The sequence below is a fragment of the Acomys minous genome (genome assembly GCF_964271855.1).
Source record: "Acomys minous genome assembly, chromosome: 5".
Taxonomy (NCBI): Eukaryota; Metazoa; Chordata; class Mammalia; order Rodentia; family Muridae; genus Acomys; species Acomys minous.
Window position 1 is genome coordinate 114,989,208 of NC_140494.1, and position 22,839 is coordinate 115,012,046.

The 22,839-nt window shown below is 40.4% G+C and overlaps 1 protein-coding gene across 3 annotated transcripts in view; it reads right to left on the bottom strand.

The window, feature by feature from the left end:
* The window catches only part of SCAPER (S-phase cyclin A associated protein in the ER), a 324,408-nt gene that overhangs the window by 83,600 nt on the left and 217,969 nt on the right, over nt 1–22,839 (bottom strand). For all 3 annotated transcript variants that reach the window (XM_084782519.1, XM_084782517.1, XM_084782518.1), the window contains exon 24: nt 19,704–19,819. In XM_084782519.1, the coding sequence (XP_084638645.1) occupies nt 19,704–19,819 (116 nt within the window). The remainder of the gene's footprint in view (nt 1–19,703; nt 19,820–22,839) is intronic.

Consider the following 22,839-nt stretch of genomic DNA (forward strand, 5'->3'; position numbering starts at 1 on the left):
AGCTTATATGAACAACAATAATTACAGAAAACAATTAAAGTACATACCTAGTACAGGAAGAATCACGTAAATGTAGGCCCTGACACAGTAATTCAGTACTCTACTCGCATGTTTGGAGAGGTATAACAAACTGAAAACCAGCAAAGAAATCTCAGAGCTAAGTTAGGCCATAGACCAACTGGACGGAATAGAGTATCTGTAGTATCTATACAATATACTGTTTAACAGACGGTGAAGACACATTTTTCTAAAAAGCAGGTTGAATATTTTCTACAATTGATCACATGAGAGGAGACAAAGGAACCCTTAACAAATATGCAGAACAAACAAACAAACAACAAAACAAAACGAATTAACTTATCAAAGCCATTAAGGAATAGAACTAGAAATCAACATCAAGAGACACCTCAGTAACCACAGAGATATGGCGACATAAGAACACTTATGAATCAACAGGGAATCACTAATGAAATAAAAAAGGAAGTGAAAAAATTCCTAGAACCTGCTGGGCATGGTGACAAAAACCTTTAATGCCAGCACAAGTAGAGGTAGGTGGATCTCTGTGAATTCAGGGCCGGGCTGGTGTACACAGCAAGTTCTAGGCTCTGTAGTGAAACCCTGTCTCAAACACAACTCCCATAAGCAAATGAAAATGATAGCATTACCTATCAGAACCTGGGCTACACCCAAGGCAACCATAAACAGAAACTTTACAGCTGTAAATAGTTACATTAAAAACATTAGTGAAATCTCAAATTAATAATGATGTACTTACCTCAAGGCTTTAGAAAAATAAGAAAGCAAAACAAATCCAGAAGAATTAATAAATCAGATAAAAAAGAATATATACTATCAATGAAATAGGAGTTACTCTTTTAAAAGTTAGTAAAACTTTTTAAAGGTATTAAATACCTTTAATACCAGCACTTGGGGGGGGGGCGGGCAAAGGCAGGCTGATCTATGTGAATACAAGGCTAGCCTGGTCTACAGAGCAAGTTCCAGGACAGCCAAGGCTACACAGTGAAATCTTGGGTAAAAAAAAGAAGAAAGAAAAGAAAAGAAAAAATTAGTAAGACTGATGAAAGAGAGAGGCTGTGTGTGTGTGTGTGTGTGTGTGTGTGTGTGTGTGTGTGTGTGTGTGTGTAGAAACAGACAGTCAGACAGAAAGAAGGAGCTAAACTCAACTTAATCAAATAACAACTGAAAAGTTGTTACAACAGACTCTAGTGAAACCATAAAATCATTTGGGAATACTTTGAAAGCTTACATTTTAAAAAGTTGAAAGATAGGAGAAAAAATAGACAAATTTCTAAACTTATATGACTCTACTAAAATTACATTCAGACGATATAAACAAGTTAGACTACTAACTAGCGACAAGAGCGAACCAGCAGTTAAGAGTCTGCAGAGAAAAGCGCAGAGCCAGATGGATCCACTACTTAATCTATTAAACAGTCAAGGAGTCTCTAGAACATCAAACTGTTTTACACAATATAAACGAAAGAAACACTACCAAATTCACGTTGAGGCCAGAACTACCCTGATATTAAAGCTGGGTCAAGACTTTACAAGAAAAGAAACTGTAGTGTAATTTCCCTGATGAATATATATATTTCAACATTCTCATACATACATGTGTATGTCTACATATATTTCTACGTCTATATTATCTTAAAAGAGGTTCTGCCATTTGGGCTGATAATGCTTCTCACAAGAGTCACAGACTAACAGAAACCCAGTTCCAGGCACAAGAAACTTCCTTTTGAGTTGACTGTTCAGGGTAATCCAACAGACACCCCAAACAATACAGGGTATGGCTGTTGCCCATAATTGTGTCTCAGAGGTGGAAGATATTAAGTCCCTATTGTTGAAGTCACCACAAACTTCAGACACAGAAGATTCCATCTGGATTTGACCTGAAAGCTTCCTGCCCGAGACCTAGTTTTTAACGGTGCCGGAAGGTGCTAATGCAAATGGCAAAAAGGGTGTGTTGTCTATGAATTACATTACCAGCATGGCAAGATGGCCCTAAAGGTGCAATTGTGGAACTCACACTTTGGCAGTAACCAACAGCTGTCTAATTGGAACTAAGGCCTGCTCAACAGGAAGGATATCATACCTAGTACTGTATACCCGGCCAATTATCAAAGGTTAAGGAGGTTGTGTATCTTAGAAAAGAGCCTACCACTGCCACCTTACCAGACCAGCTGAATTTCTAACTCCTTTCAAATGTATCCACATATCTGTGGGTATAAGAGCAGTTCCCTCATCAAAAACAAACAAACAAACAAAAAACCCCTTCTCTTTGCAATTACAGGAAAGCATAACTGGTCAAACATAAAACTGATCTGAGGGGGGGCCCAGGTCCTAGTTGATAGATCTGTAATATAACTCCTATATCTAAGGCATAGGAAACATCACAGAGTAGCAGCAGAAAAACTGTAAGAGTCAGAGAACCAGAGAATCTGCAATGAGACTGCAGTATCTCCTAAAAGGAAGATTCATCCATGATACCTCACCAACATGGCTGCCCAAGTAAGACCCGAACAAGGACAATTCCAAGAAACATGCTAAGCGGAAAAGAAAAGTCTCATGGGGTCCCAGCCCTAAACAAAGAACTACAGGCAGCTAATGACTACTGAGAGAGGGAGAATTAGTCTCTCCCAGGGATGAGCCCTTTAATTGGTTATCCAATACCACGTGGTAAGCCCTGAAAGCCTATATATACAAGCAACACTAAACGAACTTAGCAGGCTGTATTAAAGGGAGCAAAGAGAAGGGAAAAATGATGTAATTATATTTTAATTAAAATAAAAAATTTTCATCAAAACCCTGAAAATCAGATTCAAGTGTACATTAAGAACATCATATGACATGACAGGCTGGTTTCATTCCAGGGATGGACGCTTGGTTTAACATATGGAAATGAATAAATATAATAACCATATAAACAAATTTAAGGACAACAACCAAACATTCATTTCAACAAATGTAGACAAGGCATCTGACAAAGTTCAACTTTCATGATAAAAATTCTGAAAAAATCAGGATCAGAGAGAACATGTTGCAACGTAATAGGGGCATATGACACACTTGTAGCCATCATGCTAAATGGAGAAAAACTGAATGAGACCAGCGTGCCAGAATCCAACTTACATTCAAAATAGTAACCAAATCTTAGCTGAAGCAGTAAGTCAAGAGCAATATATAAAAGGGATACAAATAGGGAAGGTAGAAGTCAAACTATCCCCATTTGCAGATAACATGATTCTATATGTAAAAGCCCTTATAAACTTCACCAGAAAGTTTTTAAAAAATATAATAGATACTTTAAGTAAAGTTACAAGACATAAAATTAACTTGAAAAAACATGAAATGTCCAGGAATACACCGAAGCAAGGAGGTAAAAGTCCTTTACAATGAAAACTTCAAGACACTGGAAAAAATAAACTGAAAAAGACATCAGATGACAAAAAGACCCTCATGTGCTTGGACTAGAATTAATATTGTGAAAACTAGTTATATCATTGAAAGTATCCTACAGAGTCAATGTAATCTCGTCAAAACTCAAATGACATTCTTTACAGTACTGAAAAAAAAACACCCTAAAATAGTCTAGGAACACAAAAGATCATGGATAGTCAAAGCAATCCTAAGGCGAAAGAATAACTAATCCTGGAAATATCACAGTATTTGACTTCAAGTTCTCACTCAGAGCCACAGAGACAAAGGCATCATGGTATTGGTACAAAAACCCCAAACCCAAAACTCCCAGAGGAATGAAACAGTACTCATTATGGAGCACCCCAAAACAAATCCAAAGAGTCATGGGTTTCTAATATTTGACAAAGGTATTAAAACATACACTGAAAAGGACCTATCCAAGAAATAAGATTGGAAAACTGGATGGATATATATATATCGCGAGAGAGAGAGAGGGAGAGGGAGAGGGAGAGGGAGAGGGAGAGGGAGAGAGAGAGAGAGGGAGAGAGAGAGAGAGAGAGAGAGAGAGAGAGAGAGAGAGAGAGAGAGAGAGAGAGAATGCTATTAGATCCACATTTCTCTTTACCAGCACAAAAATCAATTCAAGGTGGATCAAATCCTTCAAATCCTGAGATGATGAAACTACTTGGGGAAAAGATCTGAAAATACAGGCAAAGGGGGGACTAGGTACAGAGTTCACCATTTAGTGCTTGCTGTGCAAATGTGAAGACCTAAGTTCAGTCATTAGATTCCAAAGCTGGGAGGTGGAGGCAGGTGGATCCCAGCTAGCCTAGTTTAATAAGCAAGTCCCAGGGCAGTGACAGAACCCATCTCAAAATACACGGTAGACAGAGCCTAAGAAATGACACTGGTGGTTGATATTTGTCTAGCTGTGCACACCGTGCAAATGTACCTGCATACATATATATAAATACACACACACACACACACACACACACACACACACACACACACACACACACACGGCCTTTCTAAAAAGGATTCCATTATCACTTGAAATAGTATGCAGATTGACTAGTGGATCTCAGGAAATAAAGGTTTTCCATCACCAAAGATGAGAGACCCCCCACAGACTGAAAATTTCCCCCTCAGGTAAAGGATTCACATCTAGAATATATAAAGGAGAGAAAAAAAAAAGAGACATCAACTCATTAATTAAATAAATAGACTAATGAAGTGAACATGAAGTTCTTTAAAGAAACACAATGGTTAGAAAGCATTTGAATAAGTATTCACCATCCTTAACCATGAAGGACATATGAACTATAACTACTTTGAGATTCCACCTCATTCTAGTCAGGTCATCATCTGGAAATAAATGATAACAGATGCTATTAAAGATGAAGGGAAAGAGGACCTTGCTTCACTGTTGGTAAGCATGCAAACTGTTAGAGCTGCTATGGAAATTGGCATGAAAGTTTTTCACAAAATTAAGAGCAAAACTGCTGCATGACTCTACTATATTATTTCTGTGCATACAATCTGAAAAACTAAGTCAACACCACAGTTATATATGCATGTTACCATTGCATTAATCACAAAAACTAAGAAATTGAAGTGGTCCATCACAAATGAATAGATAAAGATGTGACACGTGTATACAATGAAATTTTGTATCTAAAAAGGAAAATGAGATCATGACACCTTTATGAAAATGATTATAAGAGGATATCATTATGTTAAATAAAACAAGCCAGTCTCAGAAAGATAAAGACTGTTTTTCTCTCAGAGGTAGACTCAACACTTGCATTTCTATATACATGTTTCTAAATGTGCGTGCGTGGGTGTGTGTGTGTGTGTCTAGGTCTCAAAAGCAGAAAAGGGATTGTGATAACAGAGGAAGATATCTCATAGGAGAATGAGGAGAAAGACAGAGAATAGATGGCATAAAAGCAAAAGGGGGAACAATTTGAGGGAAAAAAGGGAACCAACAAGACAGAGTTGGAGGAGAGAATTTAGTAAGAATAAAATATAGTACATGTATGCAAATGCCACAACAAATCTTATCATTTTGTATGGTAACTTTAAAAATTAAGAAGATGACTTTCATGAATAGAAACATTGTAGAGTTCTTGTTTTATTGACACCTAGTAAATAAGATGTCTCTCCAGCAAGAAACTCAGAGAAAGAATGATGCTAAAGGTTAAACAGAAAAACACTTTTCAATTTTGACATTTTTGACAACAGAGAATTTAGATTTGTGACATAGCTTGTTAGGTTTTTACTGAAGTTAATAATTTTGACAGTTGGATCAGAGTTATTAGATGTGGATGAAAAGGAAAAATTCTAGCATTTGTCCTGTTTTGTTCTTTACGATCCTTTTAAAAATCATATTTATTTTCTGTGTGCCACGAAAGTATGGTCAGAGGACAACTTGTGGAAGTCCTTCTGTTTGTGTATCATGTGAGTTTTAGGGATTAAACGCGGGCTGTCTGGCAGAGCCACCTCAAGGGTCCACAACCTGTTTTAGCTAATATAAATCCACACTGCCTCTCCTGCCACCCTGCTCTGGCCTTTCAGACGCTGGGAAGAGTTAGAGTGAATGACTTAACCACCTCAACAGCTATCCACTCAGGAAGGATCTTTTCCAGTATGCTAATCCTGTCTGCTTACTAATCAACTTTCACTGCATCAACATTAATACTGCACTACATATATAATAAAATGTAAAATATCAATGAAATTAAAGTTAACTTTAAAATAATTTTCCTATCTGTAATGTTTGCTCAAAGAGTAAGAAATTTTCAACAAGATACGCTATTTCAAAGTTTTTTTGTGTTTTGTTTGTTTGTTTGTTTTTGGTGTTTTTGAGACAGAGTTTCTCTGTGTAGTCTTGGCTGTCCTGTACTTGTTTTGTAGACCAGGCTGTCCTCAAATTCACAGTGATATGCCTGCCTTTGTCTTCCAGAGTACTGGGATTATAGGCGTGTGCCACAGCACCTGGCAGGTTTTTGTTTTTAACTGATAATTAGGCTCAAACAGAATATGCAATTTCAGTATTCCATAAAGACAAATTTTAATTTTAGATGGAAAGCCATATATAAAGCACTGAATTAATAAGGCTTTATTTCCTCAAATTAACCTCTAACTTAAAAAGTATTATGTTGAAAGGTTACAATACTGCATTAAAGATAGAGCTTGAATACCAAATTAGTATATTATTTTTAAATTCTAGTGCTAAGGCTTTACTTTTACTGCTAATATTAATTTAATATAAAGCAGTTATTATTATACAGTCTTTAAACATGCTCTTAAATAGGACCCCATTATGTAATTTAAAGTTGACAATTAAACAAGCTGGCTCTGGAGAAGACCCCAGGTGGTTTGCAGTGCTAAACAGAAGATTAAAGTTGACACAACTAATTTCTTTACTTTAATCTTATTAGTGGTTCAACAGCTGTCAACTGTAACCATCTCTGCAAGAAAGCCTTTGAGACATAAACAAAATACCTTAGTATTTCAGATGAAGAAATGAATTTATCACTGTGGCTAATTAGGTTAAAAACCATTTTATTTAACTTTGTCTACTGGAGCAAGTTACTTTAAAATGCTAATATATATATAATTTTCCATGTGTAAATATGAAATTATTTAACAGTGAATTATAGTCTTAATTTTTCCCAGACTGGTGAACAGGATTTTTATTAACATTACTATAGTTCTATGACATAGTGGGAAAGTGGGGTGCAAGATGGATCCCAACCCTGTGAAAAGCTACATCTGGACTTATGGGAAAGAAATTCTTTGATAAAGTTATCCTAAAAAAGAGGTAGTCAATGCACAGTAATCTTGCATTTCTTTTCTGAATATAACTGTGACATTTCTCCTGAACCTGATTCCTTCTACACACAAATAATTTCAAGTGATTTTGGTTCATGAGTACCAGTGAGTCTAATTCCTACCCTACTAGGTGAAAAAAAATGATAGCACAGACCATCTCCAATACACAATTCCTATACCCAACTCCAAACAGCATAAACCCAAACTAATTAATCAAACAATGGTCTTCCCATAAAATATGAACAGTAACAACAAACCCTCTGCAACTCACACAGTTTATCACAGTTTTTCAAGTTAAATCAATGAAATGTTTTCATTTTATTAAAGCTGTAAATGCTACACTACACAATGGCACACATATGCAATACAGCAGTACATATTGCATAAACACTAGCTTCATGAGATAGTCGACCAAAGGTACTCAGATACTAATACTTTAAACACACCATCTTTCTTGTTGTTTTTGTGTGGTGTGATATGGAACATATTTATTAGACTCATATTCTCCAAAGTGGTAAAAAGGGTTTTTTTTGTTTGTTATTTTGTTTTGTTTTGTTTGTGACAGAAATCACCAAGATCTTGAAATAAAAGAAATTTGACAAAATCCAAGCTCATAAAGCTGTTCTTTGGTGACACTAGGAAGGCAATGCAGTACAGAGAAGAGATAGCGTGACCGTCTCAGTTCAGCTAATGGGATGATGGGGAGGAAACCAGTTTTTTAAAACTTTAGTTTCTTTATCTACAAAAAAACCAATACTTTGGCAAAAACAGAACAGAGCCTACAGTTATTAAATGAATTTATTATTTGACAGCCCTACATGGAAAGCAAATGCCTAAATGCTGATACAATTACACCAAAGTCACAACACAGCTGCTTTTTTCACAACACATGCACTCAGTACCTTGTAGTGTAACTGTGCCTCATTACACACGAGTGTACTTTCTAGTAGCAGTTTGGTGCATAGCTGAGCAATCGCCCCTCCTTGCATGAAGTGTGCCTCACTTTTCAAGTCAGAGAGGAGTAAAAGCCAGCGTGGCACCCTGAAAGCCTGTATCTACTGCCTGAACACAGCATGCTTTAGGTAGATCGATAATATGGTTTCTTTGAGATGAACAGAATTGTTAAAAAAAAAAAAAAAAAAAAAAAAAAAAAGCAAGCCTGTCCTGAAAAGGTACAAACCAATTATTCATTTATTTTGTTAAATGCTGTAAAAATGTACACATTTCATTAGACATTGTTTTATAAAATATGGCATCTTTCATAAATTGTTAAATTACAGCTAATTCTAATAATAAATGCATTATTAGCATGCAAAAAGAGCTTCATGCTGTAGCTGCAGGATTAAAGTTCTGAGCTGAGTTATGCTGGTAGGACTGGGGGTGAGAGCATGAAGAGAGGAGGAGAAGCCTAAGTGGATGACTGCCCTGTGATCCACTGACCTTACACATCTTAACTTCATCACATTAGGCAATTACCTTCTAGTGTCAGAGAAGGAACTGGCTAAATGATTAAGTTTCTCATGAAAACACTTGCTTTTACTAAGATGGCAGAATACAATCTGGTCCACTGTGATCAAGTTTTAGATAGCAAAGTCTGGGGGTACATATGTTTATAAACATAGAACAATGTTGTTTATAAATATAAAACAATCCTCTTGAGAAATAAACTAAGCCCTAATTATAAAATCAAGAATGAGGAATCCTTAAAGAATAAAGAAGGTGGCAAGTGCCGCAATCTGTTCTTACAGAGCTCAACATGTTTAAAGAACTGTGCTATCGTGTTTTCTCATCTTTGATTCCAAAGGCAAGCCATTTTTTCTGAAGGCACATCACTTTTGTATGTGTTTATCTTAGGGTTTAGAGCCAGTAAGCTCAATGTGGGTCAGGTCTATATAGATTTTTTAAATTGGGACTGGTAAGTAGAAAAATTGAAGTTCAGCCAGTCTCAGCAAATTGGAAGAACATTCATTCATGGAATGTTTAAATATTCGCTAGAATAACTTTCTTTACTCTGCTTCAACAATGGACATCCATCTAATCTTTAAGAGGAGACATTTGGGGGGAAAAGACCATGGTTTTGGAAGGAAGGTTCTACAGCACAACCCAGTATTTTCAATTCAATCATTCTATTTAAAATGTATCAGGTTTATCCGGAAGGCAAAGACACTCACTCAAGGCACTGCACGTGAGGAGTGAGGCCATCCTGAGGTGACCACCAGTCTTGCAGCCTGCAGCCTGGACAGGCTTCTAGGACGAGGGACAGCTGGATATTAGAGGAACCCTGCCTGGAACCACAGGCGCCAGGCAGGAGTGAGCTGGAGGCGGATGACCCTCCCGTGGGACCACTCTGGTAGGCCAGGCAGGTGAGGAGCAGGCCCAAGATGACCACCAGACCCATGCCATGGAGCCCAGAAAGGGAGCTAGCCTGAGATAACCACCAGACTGGTGCCATGCAGACCTGGGGGGCAGACCGTGCCTGAGATGACCCTGCCCAGTGCCATAAGGCATGGGTGGGGCATAGCACTCTTGAGCCCATTCCTGAGCTGACCCCAGCCACCAAGAGACCTCAAGTACCACTAAGAGGAGCAAGTTAAGTGGAAGAAAAAGAGAAGCAGAAAGATGTGTGTACAATGAAGAGAGGCAGAACTGGAGATTCAAGGGTAGTGAGAAGCAGCCTGCTGTGGTGTAACGTGATACCACCTAAGATCATGGTGAGAGCCTGGCCTGTGCTGACACCGAGGGCCATGCCTGGGTCCTTGTCCCTGCAGCATCAGGGAATCCCTGGTCTGGGTGGCTGACTGGGGTCATGCTAATGTCTGAGGGCTGTGCAGAACTGGTTCTCCCTCACCTGGGCATTCTATGAGAGCAGGCTCTGAGGGCACAAGGGCAGGATAGCTGATCCTACCTCTTGCCAGCTGAAGTAATTGGGAGAGTGGGCACTGCACATCATCCAGAAAGCACAGTAGAGCTGGCCTTGGTTGCAGGTGAGCTGGCCCTGAGGGTGTGAGTGTGTGAGTGTTGGCCATGTCACTCATCTCCTGTGCAGTGGCATGGATGAGGGAGAGTTGGTATCTTTCCCCCATTGCCCATCAATACCTGCAGCACTCAGAAGAGTAGGCCCTGCAGCTCATATGGGCAGCACAGTAGAGCTGACCTTGGTGGCAGGGGTGCAGGCAAGCCCTAAGGGTGGGAGCATGGAAGAGCTGGCCCTGCCACTTGTCTGCTGTGCAATGACATGTGTGAGGGAGAGACACTCTCCCCCTTCACCCCTCGCCACTAACAACAGACAGGAGAGCTGGCTTGGAGGCCATCAGGGAAGGAGAGCTGTCCCTGATCCTCATCTACTACAGCACTTGGGGGAGAAGGCTATGCACCTCACCTGGGCAGTACAGATAGAGTTGGTCCTGGATGTGAGCGTTGTAGGTGATCTGGCCCAGAAGGCATGGGAACAGGAGAGCCAGCCTTGCCTGTCCTCTGCTGGGCATTGGGATGGAGGAGGAAGAAACACCTTCCTCCCCTCCCTCATCCTTTGCAGGCAGGAGAGCTAGCCTTGGGTTCTTGAGAGTGGGAGAACTAGCCATGTCCCTTACTGACTGCAGCACTTGGGAGAACAGGTCCTGTACCTCGCCTGGACAGTGGAGTAGAGCTGGCCCTGGCTGTAGGATTTACTGGAAAGCCAACTCAGAGCATGAGAGAGGGAGGGCCAGCAGGTTGACCAGATCAGATACTTATCAGGCCCAGGTCCAGGGCTTTGAAATGGCCCACTCCAACATCTACCCCATTGATGAACTGCTGGAGTACATGAAGGGGCTGGCCCTATAGATCCAAAACTATGGATTTTAGGCATAAAGTACAGGATAAACAGACTACAATTTATAGACCCAGAGAAGATAAGTAACAAGGATGAACCAAGGGAGGATGCTTAAACCTCACTCAGAAGGGGAAATAAAATAGACAACAGAAGTGGCTGAAAAGAGGGAACAAGGTAGGAGAGGGAGTGCAGAGAGAAATGAGAGTAGAAACCAGGGTGAGGAGGCAGGACAGAAGGCATGCAGAGACAAGAGAAACCATGGGTAGGGGCATCTCTGTGACAACCTGGAGACCTGCAACAGGGTAGGCTTCTGGGAGGATATGGGGGTGACTCTAGCTGAGACTCTTAGGAGACAGGGTCACAGAGACTGAAGAGGACACCCTCTAACTAGACAGGACTCCTAGTGGAGGGAAGGGAGCACCAACCCACCCACAAAAACTTCAACTCAAAACTTACCCTGCCTACAAGATATGCAGGGATAAAGATAGAGCAGAGATTGAGGGAATATCCAACCAATGCCTGGCTCAACTTGAGTTGCACCCCATGGGAGAGAGCCAACACCTGACACTATTAACAATATTCTGCTATGCATGCAGACAGGAGCCTAGCACAGCTGTCCTCTGAGAGGCTCCACACTGCAGTAGATCAAAACAGACGTTGAGCCTCATAGCCAAACACTGGGTGAAGTGTAGGGAGTCTTGTGGAAAAGTGGGGGAAAAGATAGAAGGACCTGGAGGGGACAGGAACTCCACAAGAAGACCAACAGAGCCAAGTAACCAGGGCCTAGAGGGGCTTGCAGAGACTGAAACACCAACCAAGGACCATGCGTAAATGGGACCTAGGCCCCCTACACAGATGTAGCCATGAGCAGCTCAGGCTTCACGTGGGCCCCTTAGTAAGGGGAGCAGGGGCTGTCTCTGACATGGACTCTGTTGCCTGCTTTTTGATCAATCCTTTCTGGTGGGGCTGCCTTGCCAGGCCACAGCGGCAGAGGATGTGCTCAGTCCTGATGCGCCTTGATGAGCTCAGGTGGGTGGGTGGGGTTCCTCTTTTCTGAGGAATAGGGGAAGGGGACTGGAAGCAGAGGAGGGAGTGGGCTACGACTGGGATGTAAAGGGAATAAATACATAAATTAATTAAAAAATCTTACGCCTATTGGTATTCTCTGATTCTAAAACTGTAGTAAGTCTAAAACATGACTAAGAATATAGTTCTGGCATTTTATTTTACCTTCTAAGGGTTATCTAAAGCTCACTAGTTAAGCAGAATACTAGGGATTTTGTACAGCAACACATGTAACAAATCCTCAAATAACTATATGACAGAAAAGAAATTGAGAGATAGAACAAAAATATTCCACCCCAAATCCATTGCCTAATGATCAACTCACAGAGTTGCCAAAGTCAGGAAGGCTCCATAAGGCTGAGACACTTGGCTCTGAAAATCAATACAAAGCACGGACTATTTGGAAAGGCTTGAAACATTTAAAATTAGCTCAGCAGGTTAAGGCTCTCGCCATCATGCCTGATGACTAGAGTTGGATCCCTAGGACCCACACAGAAGAAGGAGAGCATCGACTGCTCCTAGATGTCCTCTGAACTTCACTGCCGGGTGCACATGTACCTTCACGTATGCATGCCCCCTCCACTTACAAACAAAGCAAGCATAATAAAAAAGAAGAGAGAGAAAAATTAAGTATCACCCCCCCCAACACACACACCTTTTGAGACAAGAATGGTCTCATGTGGTCCAGGGTGGCCTTTAGCTCATTATGTAGCCAAGATGGCTCTGCAGTGTTTGAATAAGGATGGCCTCCATGGTTCGTCAACAGGGAATGACACTACATGAGAACACATAAGAGCTGTGGCCTCGTTAAAGAAGGCGTGTCACTGGGGGTGGGCTTTGAGCTAGGCTCAGCATCTCTATCTTCCTTCCTGTTGCTTGTGGATCTGGGTGGAGAACTCTCAGCTCCGTCTCCAGCCCCATGTCTGCCTGCGTGCTGCCAGGATACCTGCCAGGATAATGGACTAAACTGAAACTGTAAGCAAGCTCCAATGAGATGCTGGTTTTTTTTTTTTTTAAAGTAAGAGTTGCCATGGTCATGGAGCCTCTGTAGAGCATTAGAACACTGACTAAGACAGCACCTAATAGATCATCTTGACTCTTTCTCAGTGCTGGGATTATAGACATGTGCCACCATGCTCAGTTGTATGCACTATGGGGATCCAACATAGGACCTTGTTAATGGTAAGGTAGGCAGGCATTCTACTAATTCAAGTGCATCTCTAGCTCCATACTTGTTTTTTAAACAATAATTTTAGTAATTCTTTATTTAATTATCCTTTTTACCCTTCCATTCCATCCCATCCAACTTTTACATTTGTTCTTTTTTTTTTTTTTCTTTCCCTATTGAGTCTAGTTTGTGTTGCCCAGTTTGGGAGTATAGTCTACCTTGGTATGTTATTGTCCTACAAAGGATTAGTCATCTCATTAAAGAAAATTGACTTTCCATCTCCCAGCGAAAGAGCTAATAGCTCCTCAGCTTCCCTATCCTCTATGCCCACTTTTCCTATCCTCTATGCTCAGGTTTTGTTTGGCTGGAGCTCAGAAAGGTCTTGTGCATGATAAAATAATTTATGTAAAATTCTATGTGCAGATTCCCTGTTGTATCTGGAAAATATTGTTTCCTTGGTGTTACCCACAAACCCTGACTCTTACCATCTTCCTGAAACTTCCTGAAGAAGATCTCGGATCCCTGAGGGAAAAATAAGACCATTTAGGTCCTTGCACTCATTAGTCTGTTTTCTGTACTTGACAAGTTGATGGTCTCTGTGTTAATTATCATCTATTAAAGAAGCTTCTAGGAGGGCTGAGAGATGGTCTATACTGAATATAGCAGCTGTCTTAGTTACTTTGCTATTGCTGTGAGAAAATGTCATTTCCAAAGCAACTTACAACAGAAAGCACTGAGTTTTGGGCTCATGGTTCCAGGGAGTCCGAGTCCATGACCATCATGGCGGGAGCAGGCAGGCAGACAAGACACTGAAACAAGTAGCTGGGAGCTTACAACTGACCCACAAGCAGTGGCAGAGAGAGCAGTAGGTGGGAATTGTATGGGTTTTTGAAACCTCAAAGCCACCTAAAAACCACCCTACCTCCTAATCCTACCTAAACATTTCCACCACCTGGGGACCGAGTATTCAAACCATATTCCATTTGCTGGCCCCCTTAGACTAGTTGCCATATCATAATGCAAAAATGCACTTAGTCAGTCCAATTTTAACAGTTCCTCCAGTCTTTTAGTCTTAAGAGTGTTTAAAAATACAAAGTCCAGCCATGTATGGTGGTGCACGCCTTTAATCCCACCACATGGGAGGCAGAGGCAGGTGGATCTCTGTAAGTTTGAGGCCAGCTTGGTCTATAAAGTGAGTCCAGGACAGCCAAGGCTACAAAGAGAGACCCTGTCTGGAAAAACAAAACAAAACAAAACAATAAGTCCAAGGATTTCTGATAATTTAGGCAATCTCTTAATTGTAACCTCTTGCAATATAAAAAAACAAATCATATACATCTAACATATAATGGCAGAGACATGCATTACCATTCCAAACGGGAGAAATAAGGCATAGTGAGGAAATATGGACCAAATCAAGACTGAAACCCAGCCAGGCCAACTCCAAATCCTGCAGTCTTGTCTAATGTCAAAGGGTTTAGGTGGCTCTGGCCTTCTACCTTTGCTAACTGCAATACACTTCTCTCTCTCGGTCAGGTTCTAATCCCTGTTTGCAGCTTTCGTTGGTGGTATCTCATAGCTCTGGCATCTTCAGCATCTTGTGATCTCCAACCCCACCCAGGCTTCACGTTCACAGCTTCAGCAATAGCCTCTCGGGCAACCATGTAAGGACTTCCCCATCACATGCCTGGCCTCAGTAGCTTTTCTTAACCTCAAAGGAAGATTCCACAAACCTTTACTCTTATATCCCTAATGACTCTAAAGCTACAACCATATGGCCAAAGCTGTGAAGTTCTGCTGTTTGCTGGGGCTGAAGCTGGGCCCCTATCTTTACTTACATTCATATAAGCTTTCCTTTATTGCTTTGTAGGAACAGATAATCCCTTAGGCCTTTTCTTTTCTGAAACTGCAGGATTAGCTGGGTCTGATCTCAACTTGAGGGCACCACTCCCTTTATTTAATTCCTCATCTCTTTTTGCACAAACCCTGCATCTAACATTAAACTCCCCAGAGCCCTTTTTCTCCTCAAATTGTACATTCTGTATTTCTTTTGCCCAACTTCCTCTTTTTCTTTTTCTTTTTTTTTTTTTTTTTTTTTTTTGGTTTTTTCGAGACAGGGTTTCTCTGTGTAGTCTTGGCTGTCCTAGACTCGCTTTGTAGTCCAGGCTTTCATTACAGACCTACATAAGAGTGATCATTAATAACTACCCTACAGAATCAATATTAGGTTGTCTTGAAATCTCTGCCAATGAAATTAGTCCTGAAACTCTTCAAGTTAGCCTCAGGCAGATTATTCTTAGAACAAGGTTAAAAAACATCTACAATCTTTGCCAAAATGTCACAAGAATAGTCTCTAGCCCAGTTGCTAAGATTGTTCCCTCTGAAAGCTCTTGAGCTGAGCTAGCCATAGCTACCTGCTATCTACTGTCTTCCAAGTTCCTAATAGGGTGATGGCTCTTTATACTTTGCCTACAGCATCTAACTGCTTTCCTGGCCCAAAGCCCCAAAGTTTTTCATATTCCTCCAAAGGACAGTATGGTCAGACTTGCCATATCAATAATCCACTTCTGGTAGCAGCTTCTGTTTTAGTTACTTTTCTATTACTATGACACAACACCATGACCAAAGGAAATTATAAAAGAAGTCATTTAATTTGAGGTTCACAGTTCTAGAGGGTTAGAGTCCATGACCATCATGGTTGGGAACATGGCAGCAGGCAGGCACGGTGCTGGATCAGTAGCTGAGAGTTTACATATGATCCATAATAGGCAGAAATAGAGAAAAAACTAACTGGGAATTGTGTGGGCTTTTTGAACCCTCAGTGACACACCTTGTCCACCAAAATCACACCCCCAAATCCTTTCCAAACAAACAGTTTTACCAACTGGGGACCAAGTATTCAAATATATGGCCTTGTGGGAGCCATTTTCATTCAAAGCACCACAGCAATAAATCACTAGGAGTCATTTTAATACTATGCCCATTTAGCAGAGAAAGTTTTAGGTTCTCACTTAGGGACTATGACCTATTAGGCATAGGTTCTTGGAGCCTTTAACAGTGCCAGGTATGGGTTTAATCTCATGGGCTGGGCCCTGGACCCAGAAAATAGTTGGTTAATCATATAACATTTGTGCCACTATTGTACCAGTGGCGCATAGATATGTAACTGTCTGACATCTTTAGCTATCAGGAAAATATAAATTAAAGCTATTCTGAGATTTCATGTTATCCTAGTCAGAATGGCCATGATCAAACGAACAACTAACAATAGATGCTGGTGTGATTGATTAAATGAGGAATACTTCAGTGTTGCTGGCGGGAATGCAAACTGGTATGGCAACTATGGAAATCAGTGTGGAAGTTCCTCAGAAAACTCAAAATAGAGCTACCACATGATCAAGCTACACACTCTTGGGTATATACACCAAGGAATCCTGTAGTTTATCACAGAGATATTTGTACTGCCATGTTCACTGCTGCTCTATTTATAAGAACCAGGAAATGGAGACACCACAGATATCCACCAACTAAGGAATGAGTACTGATGTAGTATTTTTACTACATGATGTAGTATTATTCTACTTCTAAGAAAAACCAACCTATGAAATCCCCAGCTCCATAATTCTTCAATTTCACCATAGTTAATTTTTAGGGGTATGGGGGCACTGAAGAATGGCTCTGAGATTGAGAGAGCTTCCTGCTCTTACAGAGAAAAGAAGTTTAATTCCCAGTGCCCATAGTGAGCAGTTCACAGTCAACTGCTACACAAGCTCCACGTGGTACAATTTTTTCTTCCTGTTTTTGTAGGTATTTGCACACAGGTGTACAACACACACACACTCATATAAATAAAAATAAAACAAATCCTTAAAAAAGAAGGAGCTATGAAAGAAAATATTATTCTTAGGAAGTTACATAGCAATAGCTATGGGGCAAAGCGAGGGTATGGAGTCACTAGGTGAAATAAGTGAGATGTACAGAGGGGAAGAAAAAGGGAGCAGAGGAAGCTTCATCTGTACACACAGAACTCAGAGTTGTTGGCCAGGGATGTATTAGGCTTACAGTCAGTCACAGAATCCTAGCGTTCAACATGGTGACTATTTATAGACAATGCCTTAAGTCAGCTGCTTATGGTGAGGGACATTAAATAGTGCAGGAGAGCCTAAATGGCAAGCTCTCTAGGTCTGAGCCATACAGTATCACAGGAAGCAGAATGAGTGAAGATGAAAAAGGGCTCACAGAGCTGAGTAGTAAGAATTAACTAGGCATGAGAAAGGAGATCTAGCAGTCTGAGAGTCAATGGGGTACCGAGGCACTATGGGCAGGTCGGGGCCACATTAGGAGTTTGTGCAGAAGAGTGGCTGGAAGAAAATGAGGATGTATTTTTAAGTGTACACAGTGGCATATTTCTATTAGCCTGATCTACAGTTAAAGCTACAGTAGCTGAACAACTTCCCTCACCCATCTGTAAATAAGCAGCACAGTCAGCTCTCATGCCTGTGCGCTCAGAGGGCAGACTGCAAAGTGATGATCTTGAGGTTGCGCTCAGACAAGGGAATACAGAGCCATTACAAGATGCGCATAACTCCGGATGCTGACTTCTATCTGTGGGCAGTGTGAAGCTGAAAACTCAAATCTAATGGCAATGAAACCAGTTCTCATCCTGGCGCTGTGGTCAGCTCCTGCTGACATCTGAGGGCACTGGTCTCGACGCTCAGGGTTCCAGACCCCTTTCCAGTGGGAGCACACTACTTCTCACATAGTCTTTTAAGGAGCTGTGGAAACTCTCTTCTGCTCTATTAAGGAGAGACACAGATAAGCATAAAAGCATGCTCTTTGCCTGTGGCAAAAGTGGCTTTTGAGAAATGGCATTTAATCTAGGTTGCTATTTTGAGACCTCAGAGTCATGTGCCTTGAAACACACCAGACAGCAAACTAATAAAAACAAAAAGCAAAAATTTAAAACCTCAAGATAAATTCAAGAAAGGCAATATGAATTATTAATGATTATCAAAGCACTGAACCCAAGAATCAGATGCATTTCACTTTTTAATCTTAAATACTTTTCACGTGTCTCAGTCATTCTTCCTTCCTTCCTTTCTTTCCAGTTAACAAAGAGTGGCTCTCATCTCTCATACCCAGTAATACCATGTAAACATAGTACATTTTGATGAGAAATGCCTCAAGATCAGAGAAGCCTTTTCGCCTGCTGCAGCTGTCTGATGTGGCCCTTTCTACCTCACAGAAAGACAGTATGACCTGCAGGCTATGCCTTCCCTTCATTTACTCTACTTTGTCAGTAGAGCAAAGGAACCTATGTTAATTGTGTCAAGAAGCCTGTATTACCACAAGTATCTCATACAAACAGACTACATTTTAAACCAGATAAAACTGGTACTCAAGATACTGTCTGTCACCTAACAGTTGTAAAACATTTTACACAATTTGCAAAGAGTTCTTACATTCTCCTCAAATAGGAAAATAGCTGCAGTGTGACAAAGGCACTTGCTGGGGTAAACAAATCCTACATTGTGGGGTTCTGAAGCCAATGTGGTGAGTGGTTTGTTTGTTTTTTAATCTTACCAAAATGTATCTCAGGAAAAACTAAATAAACTGTTGGGTTTTTTTTTAATCCCTTCTTTGCATCCAAAGGACAAGTGGAACTTTCTGTTTATTTTAATAGCTAAGAGTAACATTTTCTCAGGAATGTAGATAAAATGTTATCAAAATTCACTTAAACTGTAAGTCAGAATCTCTATAAACTGCCTAAAACTTATATACGCTGCAACTGTGAAAACAATACTTCTTAAATAATACTTTTTGATATCATACCTCAAATGGACAGAGACGAAAGTATGACTTGACTGAAAAAGAAATCAGAGATTAGATCCAAATGCTGCACAGGATCTTTATGACAAAGAACTATTTGCCATTAGTGACTGAAGTGCAATTCAACTCCCAGCAATTTGGCTGGGACTCCAGACTCTGGTAGTTTTGGCCTCAGAATGTTCTTCCTGAATCTGAGGATTTCTGTAGATCTCCAGGCTCAAGCCCAGACTATGGACTTACCTCTTTCACACACAACACAGAAGTTTAGCTTTCTGTCACTCCTATCCCAGGAGTTCATCAGTTCTTTTTGAGTTATGAATAGAGTTGATCACACATTAAAAAGATTTCTTTATAAGGCTTTCTAGCTCAATTTGAATTCTGTAAATGAAGTCAAGCACCCCTGTTCTTCTCCTTAATGTGGTGTAAGCTCTTGCTATTCAAGCCTAAGTACACATATAATTTTCCTGTGGTGCCCCATATGGAAACCACAGGGCAGAAATTACATACAAATGAAACGTGAAAGACAGATGAAGAAACTATACTTACTTAGGAGGAATTCGTGAAACCGTGTTCATGTTTGTGGCTGGAGCCACTACTTGAAGGATGTGTTCAAGGGCTGTTAATCCACCAGCAACTTGAAATGCAATCTGATCTGCTACATTCTAGACAGAAACAAAAACAGAAGTTAGCCCATTATGCCATGCATAAAATTCTAAGCAAATGAAATATTTGGTTGCGTAGTGGAGACATTTGCTGAATGATTTCTCAGCTCAGGAGACTGAAGGCAAATGGTGGTGAATGTAAGACATGGCCACCCTGAGTTCTGAAGTTTAGAGTCTGGTGACGGGACAGATACAGTCACACCATTATAAAGGACTGTCAATAGCTAGTTCCCGGAGGGAAGGCAAAGGCTGTGGAAGAATGGGCGGCCAATCAGATTTTGAGGAAAAGACCAAGACTGGCTGCTAGAGACAGGCAGAAGGAGTAAAGGAGGTGGCAGGACATAGTAGCAGGGAGATAACAGAGCACATTTATCAAGAAAAATAAATGTGTTATTCTGTAATCTTAACCCTGACCTAACAAGAGCAATTGACTTCCACAAAGGTTTTCTTCACTGGAATATTCTTCAGCAATACTAGACAACCTAAATTTTTGAAGCATGCACATTTCTCTTCTCTTTAGCTATTTTAGAGAGGATATTAGTAAGCATTTCAGAACTCAATCTATGATTATTCCTATATAATTTCTAAATTATACGTAACTTTACTGTAAAGAAACTTCTCTAAGTAATTTGCATTCTTCTGGCATGGAAAAGAAAAGATCAACTTTCTGCTATGCTACTTTAGTTTCTAAGCACCATGTGTGTAAGAACTAGGATGGCAGCCTGTTTTGGCCCCAACCCCACCCTCATTCATACGCTAACACCCAAAACTCAGAGAATAACAGTATTTAAGCTATATGAAAAAATAATTAAATGTAAACAAAGCTGTTAGGGTGGCACAATGTGACTGGTACCTCAACAACAACTACAATGACACAAGGAATGTGCCTGTAAATTAACAATAAACAAACAGGAGAGGACACAGTCCGAGTCCCCCTAAGGCCAGGGAGAAGCTGCAGGAGAAATCAAACCCCTGGGACTCCTGGCAGCAGAGCAGGGGCCTCTGGGTCCCTCTCGCCTAACTGGCTGCCTTGTCTAGCCTCAAAGGAAGGTGTGCATGGTCTTACTACAACTTCACGTGCCAAGGCTGGTGGGTATGCAGGGGAGGCCTCCCCTTTTCTAAAGAGAAAGAGAGGCGGGGAATGGAGGGGAGAGGAAGTGAGAGAGAGGGACTGGGAGGAGTGAAGGGAGGGGAAGTTTCGATCAGGATGTATCATGAATAAATTTTGATTAATGTAATAAAAAACAAAATTACCCCCAAACAAAAAAATGCTATATTTACTTATCTATTTTTGAGTGTATGTGTTGTACTCTATGTATTAACTTCCTCCAAGATAAAACCTTTCATGTCACCTTCATCTGTCACCTTTAAAGCTTCCTTTTCCTCCTTCATGGCCTTCTTTTTAGTTTCCTGGACTCTGTAGACACACACACTCACACATATACAGACACTAACACACACACACACACACACACACTTACATATGCATACAAAAATCCTCCCTCCCTACTTTCTCAAAAGCTTAATTCTGTTTCCCTGCTACTGAGACTAGAACAGCAACGAACATGGAGAAGGAAGTCTGTGGTGGGACTTACATTCTTCTGCGCATGTGCCCAGGAATGGTAGAGATGGTGTGAATGGGTCATACGGCAGCCCTATTTTCAGTTATTGCTGTTGTTTTGAGACAGGGTTTCTCTGGGACCCCTGGCTATCCTGGAGCTTACTCTGCAGACCAGGCTGGCCTGGAACTCAGAGATCCGTCTGCCCCCGCCTCTGCTTCCCTAGTGCTGGGATTAAAGGCGTGCCACACCACCACCTCACATCCTTTTAGTTTCTAAAGAAATCTTCCGGCTTATTTTTATAGTAGTTGCACCAGTTTACATTCTACCAACAATATGATTTACTCTTTCTCTAAATCCTTGTCATTTGTCATTGGCTTTCTGGACACACTGATTTGGACTTGGGTGAAATGGAATCTCAAAGTGGTTTTAATTTCCATTTTGGTAAGCTTGTGACTTTGAACACATGTAATATGTTTAATAATTATTGGCTTTTTGTATGTTTTTTAGAACTATGTTGAGATGCTTATTTTTTTTTAATTGGGTTGTTTTTATGCTTAGTTTTTTTGTTTTTGTTTTAAACTTCTTTATATACTCTAGATATTAGCCCTCTGGAAGACGAGTGTCTGTGAAAAGTTTCTCCCATCTGTAGGATCTCCTTTCACTCAACTTTTCCATTGCTGTACTATACAGAAGCTTTTTCTTATTAGAAGGTTCCATTTGGACAATACTGCTTTAACTATCTAGCACACAAGATGGTTGGGCAAATGCTTAGGAGTGGAACCTCTGGGTCACAATAACACAGGATCTAGGGCAAACCATGTTCTAACACGGTTTTATCAACCTGCGAACATTCTCAAGTGCATGTTCATTTCAGTTAGTTCATAGTCCTATCTAAGTTTGGATCTATCTGTCTAACTTCAGTCCTCTCAACAGTATGTGCTGACATTTTTGTTAGGTTTGTATTTGTCTTTTCTTGATAAACAGGGAGTGAATATTTTGTGTGTTGGGTATTTGTGGCTTGATCTTTTTTAATTTTTCTATAATTGGGTGAAAATCTTAGATCTTAAGTAGATTTAGTATTCAATTAAATCTGGAAAATATTTATCAAGACCCAACTATTTCTATAATCCAAAAAAGAATTCCCTCATTTCTCTGTTGTAGCCAAACCCTCCTCTATAATTAATAGTATCATAAATTAGACCTGTCTATTATAGAATTTCATACAAATAAAGCTATGTGTTATGTATGACTATTATTTAGATTTAATTTGGTAGTAAGTATTTTTGCATGATAATTACTAGTTCCAGGCCTATGGCACCTGGAGACATATGAAATTTAGGGAAGATGGTAAAGAGACTCTAGAGCAAGAAGTAAAGACAGCTTGAGCATGATGGCACATATCTTTAACCCCACCAGTTTAAGGCCAGCCAGGTCTACATAGCAAATTCCAGGACATCC